The sequence below is a fragment of the Schistocerca gregaria genome, chromosome 11 (genome assembly GCF_023897955.1).
Source record: "Schistocerca gregaria isolate iqSchGreg1 chromosome 11, iqSchGreg1.2, whole genome shotgun sequence".
NCBI classification, from domain to species: domain Eukaryota; kingdom Metazoa; phylum Arthropoda; class Insecta; order Orthoptera; family Acrididae; genus Schistocerca; species Schistocerca gregaria.
Genome location: NC_064930.1, coordinates 87,431,644 through 87,444,556, shown reverse-complemented (window position 1 = coordinate 87,444,556; position 12,913 = coordinate 87,431,644). Strand labels below are relative to the sequence as shown.

Below are 12,913 nucleotides of genomic sequence, written 5' to 3'. Positions count from 1 at the left end.
TAACGCTGCAGGTGGAAGTAGATTAGCATAAGTAGGAATAATGTAACATAATCTAAACATAACAGTAGTGCCCTTAGTGTGAGCAGAAGAACTAACCATAGAATAAGCTGTAGTAATAACACTTGAATTGCATCAATTAGGACCCACTAATTGTTTAAGGTGGTGGGTTGTTTATGTATCATATATATTGAACAATAAAGATTTAAAAAAATCCACATCGTTACTAGTAGCCAGTGAAAGTGACACGTTAAGAGAGCAGCAGCAACGCTAGCGCGACACAGTGTGAGGTGTGCTGCACACTCTTACAATCAAATGGTCAGCAAGTCAACTGACTGTCAGCACGGCGGCCATAACTGCGGCTCCCCCGATGAGCAAGAGAGCAGAGCTGCGCCGACAGTACAGCACTTGATATTGGACACTGTGCCACCATAATATATGAGCCCTCGTTCTGACTACCCGTGCAGCAAAACCCCGAGCAGCGTGGAGGGTGTAGCATTCTTGGTTCTCATTCTCGCTCATTTAATGGGCAGCCACTTGATGTACAATACGTAATCGGCTACAGTGATCGCAGCTGTAACATTTGTGAGTCATCGTGACGGTTCGCTAGCGCTCTTTCAGACATCATTTCCACAAAATAATTCGAGGTCACATGTCACCAATGCTGTTCTGTCCCAGTGTGATAGAGTGCCCGAAAGAGGTGCTACCACAGGAAGCTGGAATGTACCTGGCTAGTTGCGGCGTCCAAAAACAACAGTTAAGTGTAACTCTTCAGGTTTTCCTGGCGAGATCGTGATATGTGGAATAATTGGGTCTACTGCCGGATGTTTGTGTCGCTCAGGCACAATATTTCGGCCACGTAACTCGTTGCCTTGTTCAGGTGCTACCTGACACTGCCGTATTGGAGGATCTTGTCCCGTATTTATGCCCAGAGGGCGCTGGGCGCTCCGTTCGCGGTCCGCGCCCGCCTGGCGCTGCTCCTGAGGTGTTGGCACTTCCCTGGTGCTCCGACGCTCGTCCGCGCCCCGCTCGTCCATCTGTGGTCGTGGCGGCTGTCAGAGGCTCGTCCTACGTCAGGAGTTGCGTTCGCGGTCCGCACCGGTTGGTGCTGCTCCTACAGTGTCACAACTTCTTGAGGAGTTTCTTGGTTCCTTCCGCTGGGCCCTGAGAAGCTTCAGAGCCGGACTCCACGCCGAGCTGAATTGGTAACCGCTGTCTCCGTTTATCAGATTGTCTGTGACCTTCATCTCGATGGCCTCCTTTATGACACTGTCCCAAAATCAGAGCGACACAAATATCTGGCGGTAGACCCAATTATTCCATAGGTGAATAGTGATTTGATTGGTGAGATGGGGAATGAGACTTATGCACCACTGCACATAAATCTTTGCAGAACGCTAGGGGAGGGATGGTCGTACGTTGGTGTCAGAGCTGGCAGTGCGGGTATGGACAGGAGACTCCAGGCTGGACGAGACTCAGCTGGACTGTAGGCGGCAGGGCGCTCCAGACGCCACCCCGCGCTGCAGCGGCAGCTGGTGGGAGCATCTCCTGGTGACTCCAGAGCTCCAGTCCAGCCTGGCCCGCGAACGACGACTCCACATATACCGTGCTCTCATCTCCTGGAGCGCCACACACTTAGCCTGTCTCATCATAGTCTGCCTGCCAAAGATTGCGTCAGAGACACAACAACTGCAGCTAGGAAACCTGGAATTCTCATTGAAATAATCGGCATACCACTCTTTCGCTGGGATGCGCCTCTATTTTCCCCTTAGTTGTCACCGTGCCTAACTAGACTATCTCGTCAGGTAAGTAGCAGACGCGCTGCCATTCGTTGTTGTGTACAAGTCTGAGGTAATAGCTGTATTTTTGTTCCTTTTTACTTGTGTGAGAACATTCAACGCCTAAGGAGCAAGGAGGAAATAAATGTAATAGCGAAGTATTCCTCGATCATTGAGATCATTTCAGAAATAATCGATTTAAACTGTCGACCGATATGGTAGTGCGGCTTAGAAACGGTTCCTCGCCCCAAGTGAAGCAGCAATGAAAGCACTGAGTGGCAGAGAGTGGCTCTGCACTAAATAGTGCCGATCTGTTCTCACCTGCCAGTAGGTTTCAAAAAATGGATCTGAGCACTATGGGACTTAACTTCTAAGGTCGTGAGTCCCCTAGAACTACTTAAACGTAACCAACCTAAGAACATCACACACACCCATGCCCGAAGCAGGATTCGAACCTGCGACCGTAGCGGTCGTGCGATTCCAGACTGTAGCGCCTAGAACCGCTCGGCCAACCCGGCCTGCCCAGTAGGTTTATGGGAGAGCTTCTGGACACCACGAAGGATGAAATCATAACTAGCGAGGGTGATTCAAGTCTTCTTGAGCAAATGCGCGAAAAACCTTCAGTGAGACTTCAGAAATAAGAAAAACAGAAGAAAGAGTAATGTCCCTGTAAAGAAACAGATCCGCTTCGCAGTGGAGCGTCAAGATGATTTTACCTCGGAGACCAACAAATCTCGAAAGCAAGCACTCTGAAAGTTTCGTACCTGCCCCATAAGACTGCTTAATACTGATGACGTGTCTCGCACTCAGTACTGTAAACGTACAAACAGTGGTTTCCGATGAGACTGCGGTCAGCTACTACTACAAGGTTCACTCCAAAAAAAATGCACACTATTTTTCTAAAAATAGAGTTTTCATTCTGCATGTGTGAAAGTTTTACAGTGTGTAGGTACATCCTTCCCGCTTGTTTTCAAATGAAGTTCCACCTGTTCCTCTGAGTGGCGCCGTCACAGCATGTCTTCAACATCGCTGCTACACTTGGCATTCGTCAGAAGCAACGTGCTGTCATAGAATTCCTGTCTGTGAAAAGGAGACAGTGGGAAACATCCAAAAGAGGTAGAAAAAGGTGTATATAGATGCTGCTGTCGATTGCAGTACAGTTAGTCGGTGGGCAAGCGGGTTACGTGACGAAAGCGGGCACGGCAATATTGAGGATTGTCCTGGCAGCGGCAGGCCTCGTACTGCACACACTCCAGACAATGTGCAGAGAGGTAACGAATTGGTGACTGCTGACAGACGCATCACAGTGAACGAATTGTCACACTACCCTGGGATAGTGGAAGGAAGTGTTTGCAGAATACTGAAAGTGTTGGGGTTAAAAAAGGTTTGTGCCAGGTGGGCTCCTAGAATGTTGACAGTGGCTCACAAAGAAACGAGAAAAACGGTATGTAGCGAACTTTTGGAACAGTACAAAAATGGTGGAGATGAATTTCTTGGGAGAATTGTGGCATGTGATGAAACATGGCTCCATCATTTTACACCAGATACGATGAGGCAATGCACGGCCACATGTCAGTCAAGAAACCACGGAAGCGATCACAAAACTCGGATGGACAACACTGAAATACCCGCCTTATAGTCCTAACCTGGCTCCATGTGACTATCATCCCTTTGGGAAACTGAAAGACTCTTCGTGGAACAAGGCTTGGAGATGATGACTCCCTTGTGCACGCTACGAAACAGTGGCTCGAACAGGTTGGTCCAGAATTTTACTGTGCGGGTATACAGGCGCTGGTTCCAAGATGGCGCTGGAGTGCCATTGGTCACACGTCTCGGTCACCTGTTGTTCGCATTGGCGGCACTTAGAACAGCGGACGTTACATTTCAGATGTGTTACGACCCGTAGCTCTAACCTTCTTTTGATCCCTGCGAAACCCTACATTTCAGCAGGACAATGCACGACTGCTCGTTGAAGGTCCTGTACGTCCCTTTCTGGATACAGAAAATGTTCGACTGCTGCCATGGCCAGCACATTCTCCAGATCTCTCACCAATTGAGAACGTCTGTCAATGGTGGCGGATCAACTGGCTCGTCACAACACCCCAGTCACTAATCCTGATGAACTGCGGTATCTTATTGAAGGTGCATGGGCAGCTGTACCTGTACACGCCATCCAACCTCTGTTTGACTCAATGCCCAAGTGTACGTTATTACGGCCAGAGTTGGTTGTTCTGAGTACTGATTTCTCAGGGTCTGCGCATCCGAATTGCGTGAAAATGTAATCACATGTCTGTTCTAGTATAATATATTTGTCCAATGAATGCCCGTTTATCATCTGCAATTCTTCTCGGTGTAGCAATTTTAGTGACCAGTAGTGTAATAAAACCTGCACGAAGGCGGCCGGACCTGCTCCGCAAGGGGTCTTCCGGCCAATGACTTAAAACGCTCATTTCCATTTCCATTTCAGTCCTTGGAAAAATAGAAATTAAACAGCACCTTAGCTCAGCTTTCAAGCAAAGTGCAGAAGTACAGAACAGCAACATAAGGAAAAATAGCTATGTTCTTTCCAGGGTAACTGGCTGTATTAACTTCAGCAGTGAGTCTCAACTTGCGTTAGGTCTACGTGATGAAACAGTAGAATCTAACAATCCTAGAATACCCAGAGAGCGTGTGAATTACTCTTCCGCTATAGAGCGGTTGTGAAAGAGCACATGAAAAATACGGCCAATGGTATAGAAAAGAATGTGCTGGACGTTACGTTACACGTGTACCAGGACGAAAGCAATTCAGAAATAGCTAAGACAGATTTTGTGCCTGTGACAGCAGATGAAACTTCTAAATTTCAGTCTTTTGTAGTATTTGGCTTTCTGTTATTTACTGAAGAGCCGGTCGAAAGATTTTGGACATTTTTAAGGCAATCGCATAACAATCCTTCCTCGGCTGATTGAGTTACTCGCCGATGTTGTGTAAGAAAGGAATAGTAAACGTAAAATCTCAAATTTGTAATGGCGCCTGCGACATGCGTGACCATCGTACTGAATTCCAACCAACTGTAAGTAAAGAGCATAATTTCGTGTTTTATGTGCACTGTCATGAGCACCTGATGAACATTCTTGTCCAAGCTACAACTCGAAACAAACAAATAAAACTCTTTTTCAGAAATACTTAAGAAGTAGTAATATCTGTCTGTCATCACCTCGAAAGTGGCTGTTCCATGTGCAACAGTAAATCGAAGAATCCCTCGTGTATCTACGGAACTTTAAGTGGAGATAACTCTTCACAGTTCACGAACATAAAGAGGCCATTCTAGAAATGATAAACACACTGAAGATACCATCAACCAGACGAAAATTGTGAATCAAACATAAGGTGTAAAGTTAAAACTCCAACACCCAAAATTTTCCTTTTGGTTAGAGGTATTTTCTGAAATACAGTAAATAGATGACAATCCCATCAATGTACAGGCACTCATTTGGCAATTTTCTGATAGAAATTAAAACAAAAATTAACTGAGTTTTTCTGTAATATCAAAAAAATTTATTTACATGAATTCGTGATAACACTTTTGCAATTGTGAAATGGTCTTACGAAAAAAAATATGCATAATATCCATATGTGTAAGCACAGCTTATTCCCATGTCGAGACCGCGGTTTTGTGAGCGTCTCTATGGACGGATAATGTTTTCGCCTACAGCCATTTGCACTTCGCAGCTGAAAGCTCTAAGTGGACTCGACTGAATAAGTGTCTTAGTACTAAAGAATAAATATATTAGAACGCCATACATGATGCGGAATTTCTACACGCATCTCAGTGTGCATGGCGCGGTACATACTGATCTGTGACCTTACGATGATATGACTACGTAGGTACATTCAGTGGCGTATGTCGGTACTGAGTACAGAATGTGCTGCGAACAGAGGTAGTAGGGAAGAAGCAATAAATTCAAACGTCGTGCATAATGCGACAGTTCGTCGTGCATCTAATTGTTTATGACGGCATATGGCCAGAACTATGGTATGAATAACTATGGCAGTTATCACATCCACAGAAATTGAATGCTCAACAGTAAGGGGTACGTGTAGCAAGTTTGGTTGAAATCGCTACAGGACGGGGTGTGGAACATCCATACAGACACATACACATACATATATCCATTTTTGTAATATGTACGGATGCCCTATGTGGGTATCTAGTACAGCCAATTTCAAAAACCTACCACTGATCGCGTGTCATTAAAGCAAGCAGCAGCACAATTTGGAAACGAAATTTTGAAAATTAGAGACGATGTTGATGATACTACAGAGTAATCATGGGTTTCAATTCTGCTGCCGCTTGCTGGCGTCTAATTTACTTAATCGGTATTTTCTTGTGTCAGTGAAAAATGAGTGTCCTGAAAAAATCCTTTCTGCTGTTGGGCAGTCCTATCCATTTTTAAAGTAAAGCTAAAAACGTAACCATAAATCTCTTATTCGCAAAATAATTTTCAAGAAATGAAAAACGAAGTAGCCCCTATGAAGTTTTTCATCGAAAATAACCTGCAAGAAGCTTTTGACGACGTCATGAATGTGCCGAAATTAGCCCATGAGAACGTGTGAAGCTGAGAGGTGTCGCGGCTCAAACAGTTTGTTAGAAGTACCACAAATGAAGATAGCGGTCTGCTCTTTCCATTCTTGCTTGTAAAAAAAAAAATTAAAAAAAAATTGTTCAGAGGTTTCGAGATTCCGACAACAGAGTCATAGATCCTATATGTCTACAGGCGATTAAACCCCACGAACGTCGTCAGGCATATTGTAATTTTAGAGCTACAGAAATATTTTAAATAATTTAGAAAATTAAATTATTCAAAAAGGTAAGCTCTACAGTGTAGTAAAGGGAGTCAACTTCATTGTGCTTGCGCAACGATCGAAGTTTGTACCTACTTCGTACGTCATTCGCTTTCTCATCGATGTATCGCTGTACGTTAAATAGTTAAGAGCCGTTCGATATCGCTATATTGATTCTGAATTGTTTTGTATTGTAATGTCAGTTTGCGTAATTACGTAAAAGACGTAACTACAGAAAATACGCAAATCCTGCGATTATGACGAGGTGCGGCAAAACTTCTGCTTTGATGTGCTTTGGTTTTACAGAATATACTCATTGTATTTGGCAACATGTTACTTCCATCAATTCTCACGTATATGGAAAACGTTTTTGGCTTAATTAAGAAATATAAACCACCCCGTCTACCGGCCACAAGTGACCCATCGGGACCATCCGACCGCCGTGTCATCCTCAGAGAAGAATGCGGATAGGAGGGGCGTGGGGTCAGCAAACCGCTCTCCTGCTCGTCACGATGGTATTCTTTAACGAAGCCGCTACTATTCGGTCGAGTAGCTCGTCAATTGGCATCACCAGGCTGAGTGCACCCCGAAAAATGGAAGAATTGTGAGCAAATTTTAAACATATTGTAAATCACGCATTGGACAAGTATGTACAGAAAAAGTAGGTTACGCACGGAAAAAACCCACCGTGGTTTAACAGAATGCTCAGGAAGCAAAGGCAGTTGCGCTCGCGGTACAAGAAAGACTGGGAGAATGAGGACAGGCAAAAGTTAGTAGAGATTCGTTCTGCTGGAAAAAGAGCGATGCGTTAAGCATTCAACCACTACCACCGTCATACCTTAGCAAAAGATCTTACTGAAAACCCAAGGAAATTCTTGTCGCGTAAAATCGGTAAGCGGGTCCAAGGCTTCCATCCAGTCACTCGCTGATCAGTCTGGCCTGGCAACGGAAGACAGCGAAACGAAAGCTGAAATTTTAAATTTTAGCATTTGAGAAATCTTTCTCGGATGAGGATCGTACAAACATACCACCGTTTGAGTCTCATACAGATTCCCGTATGGAAGACATAGTGATAGACATCCCTAGGATTGTGAAGCAGCTGAATGGGTTGAAAATAAATAAATCGCCAGGTCCTGATGGGATTCCAATTCGGTTTTACAGAGAGTACTCTACTGCTTTGGCTCCTTACTTAGCTTGCATTTATCGCGAATCTCTTGCCCAACGTAAAGTCCCAAGCGACCGGAAAAAAGCGCAGGTGACGCCTGTATATAATAAGGGTAGAAGGACGGATCCTGAAAATTACAGACCAATATCCTTAACATCGGTTTGTTGCAGGATTCTTGAACATATTCTCAGTTTGAATATAATGAATTTCCTTGAGACAGAGAAGTTGCTGTCCATGCATCAGCACGGCTTTAGAAAGCATCGCACCTGCGAAACGCAACTCCCCCATTTTTCACATGATATCTTGCGAACCATTAATGAAGGGTATCAGAAGGATTCCATATTCCTTAACTTCCGGAAAGCGTTTGACTCGGTGCCCCACTGCAGACTACTAACTAAGGTACGAGCATATGGGATTGGTTCCCAAGTATGGCTCGAAGACTTCTTAAGTAGTAGAACCCAGTACGTTGTCCTCCACGGTGAGCGTTCATCGGAGGTGAGGGTATCATCTGGAGTGCCCCAGGGAAGTGTGGTAGGTCCGCTGTGTTTTTCTATCTACATGAATGACCTTTTGGGTAGGGTGGATAGCAATGTGCGGCTGTTTGCTGATGATGCTGTGGTGTACGGGGAGGTGTCGTCGATGAGTGACTGTAGGAGGAAACAGGATGACTTGTACAGGATTTGTGATTGGTGTAAAGAATGGCAGCTAACTCTAGATACTGTAAATGTAAATTAATGCAAATGAATAGGAAAAAGAATCCGGTAATGTTTGAATACTCCATTAGTAGTGTAGCACTTGACACAGTCACGTCAATCAAATATTTGGGCGTAACATTGCAGAGCGATATGAAGTGGGACAAGCATGTAATGGCAGTTGTGGGGAAGGCGGATAGTCATGTTCGCTTCATTGGTAGAATTTTGGGAAGATGTGGTTCATCTGTAAAGGAGACCGCTCATAAAACACTAATATGACCTATTGTTGAGTACTGCTCGAGGGTTTGGGATCCCTATCAGGTCGGACTGAGGGAAGACGTAGAAGCAATTCAGAGGCGGGCTGCTAGATTGGTTACTAGTAGGTTTGATCATCACGCGAGTGTTACGGAAATGCTTCAGGATCTAGGGTGGGAGTCTCTAGAGGAAAGGAGGCGTTCTTCTCGTGAATCGCCACTGAGCAAATTTATAGAACCAGCATTTGAGGCCGACTGCAGTACAATTTTACTGCCGCCAACTTACATTTCGCGGAAAGACCCCAAAGATAAGATAAGAGAGATTAGGGCTCGTACAGAGGCAGATAGGCAGTCATTTTTCCCTCGCTCTGTTTGGGAGTGGAACAGGGAGAGAAGATGCTAGTTGCGGTACGAGGTACCCTCCGCCACGCACCCTGTGGTGGATTGCGGAGTATGTATGTAGATGTAGAACAGCGGAAGGCGGCCTGGAGTGTCACCTATCCAAGTGCCGACCACACCCGACAGCGCTTAACTTCGGTGATCTCACGGGAACCGGTGTAAAAAAAAAAAAAAAAAAAAAAAAAAAATTGTTCAAATGGCTCTGAGCACTATGTGACTTAACATCTATGGTCATCAGTCCCCTACAACTTAGAACTACGTAAACTTAACTAACCTAAGGACATCACACAACACCCAGCCATCACGAGGCAGAGAAAATCCCTCACCCCACCGGGAATCTAACCCGGGGACCCGGGCTTGGTAAGCAAGAACGCTACCGCAAGACCAGGAGATGCGGGCGGGAACCGGTGTATCCACTGCGGCGAGGCCGTTGCCTTCAATTAAGATATATAGATGGTTAATTTACCGTGGTCCCAAATCGTACATTGTGATATCTTCTCTCTCACGAAAGGGTGTTACAAAGTACATTGCCCGAAAATGTTGAGAACGAATTGCTGTTTGCCCCCTGATAAACAGCCAGGGAGAAAACGTATCGTCCTTGAGAACAGCGTCCGTATGCAAAGCCGCCTGTGAGTGTGTGAAAACTGCACTGTGCACAACGTCTCGTCAATCCGTGCTGCACGAAGGAGAACTTACCGGAATAGTCGCAGTAGCTCCACCACATCACAAGTTGACAGACACTGAGTTCCGAGACTCTGCCGGAGTCATGAACCTTCTTGATGTGCCTGCAGACGCAGTCCATCACAGAGGTCCCGTTTGCTGCAAGCAGAGCAGCCAGCGTGGCAACTGCGCCCGCCGGATGCATTGTCTGCTGTCGACACCGGGGAGCAAACAGAGGCACTGCGCTTCGCAGGGAGCGCGGGTTCAATATGACGACGAGCGAAGCGGAGGTCCGCCACAGGACGGCTGAACCACCGGAAGCGCGGCGACGCTCCTCTAGACCGGAGCCGTATTCCTGTCTGCCTAGTGGCGACAAACAAAGCTCATCCAGTAAAGCAAAAGTGACATCTGGCCTTCCTCAGGGAAGTGTTTAGGCGTTCTGGTGTTTCTAATCCGTATAAACGATTTAGGAGGCAATCTGAGCAGCCATTGTTTGCAGATCGTGCTGTCTTCTACCATCTAGCAAAGTCATCAGAAGATCAAAACCCATTGGAAAATGATTTACAGAAGGTATCGATGCAGTACGTAAAGTGGCAGTTACTTCTAAACAACGAAAATAAGGAATCCATTTAATTTGTTTTACTCGATGTGTCACACAAATTCAAAGTGCGCCATTTCAGCTAAATGCCAAGGGCTTACAATTAGGGCCAACTTAAATAGGATCGATCAAATGGAAAATCTTGTAGGGAAAACTGTGTTTTGCTTATAGGACACCTAGAAGAAGCAGGTGAGAAGTGACTGATGTAGATGTACATCTACATCTACATACATCTGGCGTAACTTACGATTGGTGCACGGTGGAAGTTGCCTTGCACCACTGATAGTCATTTACTTTCCTCTTATGCTCGGAAATCAGTGGTGACGAGCGAAAATGCGTGCCGGACTGGAATTCTAACCCATGATCTCCTGCTTACCAGCCATTAGTGTTGATCACTTTACAAAGCGGACCCTGTGTTTATCGCAAATGCGCAGACTGTCTCTGCTGACCCAGTTCCCACCTAGCGCCGCCTGTCCCCAGTGCCTGTCCACGTGCTCCATGCTCACTACTGTCAGGTTGCTGTAGCAGGTGAGAAGTGACTGTGTATCTGCACCCAAGAAGGCGGATTCGCTGCCCATCGCGGCGAATCAGCAAGATGAATGTGTGGTGTCCTCTTCAGCGAGTATGTACAACTACGTCTGACCTCCTGCAGAAATCTCCACGCAGGAAGTGGAAAGAAACAGAAGTTACACTACTGGCCATTAAAATTGCTACACCAAGAAGAAATACAAATTATAAACGGGTATTCATTGGACAAAATGTTGGAACACGTGAGGCAATACTGACCTTACGACTTATCTTAGAAGAAAGATTAAGAAAAGGCAAACCTATGTTTCTAGCATTTGTAGACTTAGAGAAAGCTTTTGACAATGTTGACTGGAATACTCTTTTTCAAATTCTAAAGGTGGCGGGGGTAAAATACAAGGAGCGAAAGGCTATTTACAATTTGTACAGAAACCAGATGGCAGTCATAAGAGTCGAGGGGCACGAAAGGGAAGCAGTGGTTGGGAAAGGAGTGAGACAGGGTTGTAGCCTCTCCCCGATGTTATTCAATCTGTATATTGAGCAAGCAGTAAAGGAAACAAAAGAAAAATTTGGAGTAGGTATTAAAATTCATGGAGACGAAGTAAAAACTTTGAGGTTCGCCGATGACATCGTAATTCTGTCAGAGACGGCAAAGGACTTGGAAGAGCAGTTGAACGGAATGGACAGTGTCTTGAAAGGAGGATATAAGATGAACATCAACAAAAGCAAAACGAGAATAATGGAATGTAGTCCAATTAAATCGGGTGATGCTGAGGGAATTAGATTAGGAAATGAGACACTTAAAGTAGTAAAGGAGTTTTGCTATTTAGGAAGTAAAATAACTGATGATGGTCGAAGTAGAGAGGATATAAAATGTAGACTGGCAATGGCAAGGAAAGCGTTTCTGAAGAAGAGAAATTTGTTAACATCGAATATAGATTTAAGTGTCAGGAAGTCATTTCTGAAAATATTTGTTTGGAGTGTAGCCATGTATGGAAGTGAAACATGGACGATAACTAGTTTGGACAAGAAGAGAATAGAAGCTTTCGAAATGTGGTGCTACAAAAGAATACTGAAGATAAGGTGGATAGATCACGTAACTAATGAGGAGGTATTGAATAGGATTGGGGAGAAGAGAAGTTTGTAGCACAACTTGACTAGAAGAAGGGATCGGTTGGTAGGACATGTTTTCAGGCATCAAGGGATCACAAATTTAGCATTGGAGGGCAGTGTGGAAGGTAAAAATCGTAGAGGGAAACCGAGAGATGAGTACACTAAGCAGATTCAGAAGGATGTAGGTTGCAGTAGGTACTGGGAGATGAAGAAGCTTGCACAGGATAGAGTAGCATGGAGAGCTGCATCAAACCAGTCTCAGGACTGAAGACCACAACAACAATTCATTGGACAAATATATTATACTAGAACTGACATGTGATTACACTTTCACGCAATTTGGGTGCACAGATCCTGAGGAATCGGTACCCAGAACAACCACCTCTGGCAGTAATAACGGCCTTCACACGCCTGGGTCTTGAGACAAATAGTGCGTGGATGGCGTGTACAGGTACAGCTGCCCATGCAGCTTCAACGCGATACCACAGTTCATCAAGAGTAGTGACTGGCGTATTGTGACGAGCCAGTTGCTCGGCCACCATTCACCAGACGTTTTTAGTTGGTGAGAGAACAGGACAAAGTGCTGGCCAGGGCAGGTGTCGAACATTTTCTGTATCCAGAAAGACCCGTACAGGACCTGCAATATGCGGTCGTGCATTATCGTGCTGAAATGTAGTGTTTCGCAGGGATCGAATGAAGGGTAGAGCCACGGGTCGTAACACATCTGAAATGTAACGTCCTCTGTTCAAAGTACCGCCAATGTGAACAACAGGTGACCGAGAGGTGTAATTAATGGCACCCCTATACCGTCAAGCGGTGTGATACGCCAGTATGACGATGACGAATACACGATTCCAATGTGCGTTCACCGCGATGTCGCCAAACACGGATACGACCATCATGAAGCT

At 45.2% G+C, this 12,913-nt stretch overlaps 1 protein-coding gene across 1 annotated transcript in view; it reads right to left on the bottom strand.

Annotated features, from left to right (window-relative positions):
- Window positions 1–1,422: 1,422 nt before the first annotated feature.
- Window positions 1,423–12,913, bottom strand: part of LOC126295036 (ankyrin repeat domain-containing protein 65-like) — an 88,549-nt gene continuing 77,058 nt past the window's right edge. Inside the window, exons 3-4 of the mRNA XM_049987286.1 lie at window positions 9,806–10,132; window positions 1,423–1,616 (exon numbers count right to left, since the gene is read on the bottom strand). Coding sequence (XP_049843243.1) covers window positions 1,423–1,616; window positions 9,806–10,132 — 521 coding nt within the window. The remainder of the gene's footprint in view (window positions 1,617–9,805; window positions 10,133–12,913) is intronic.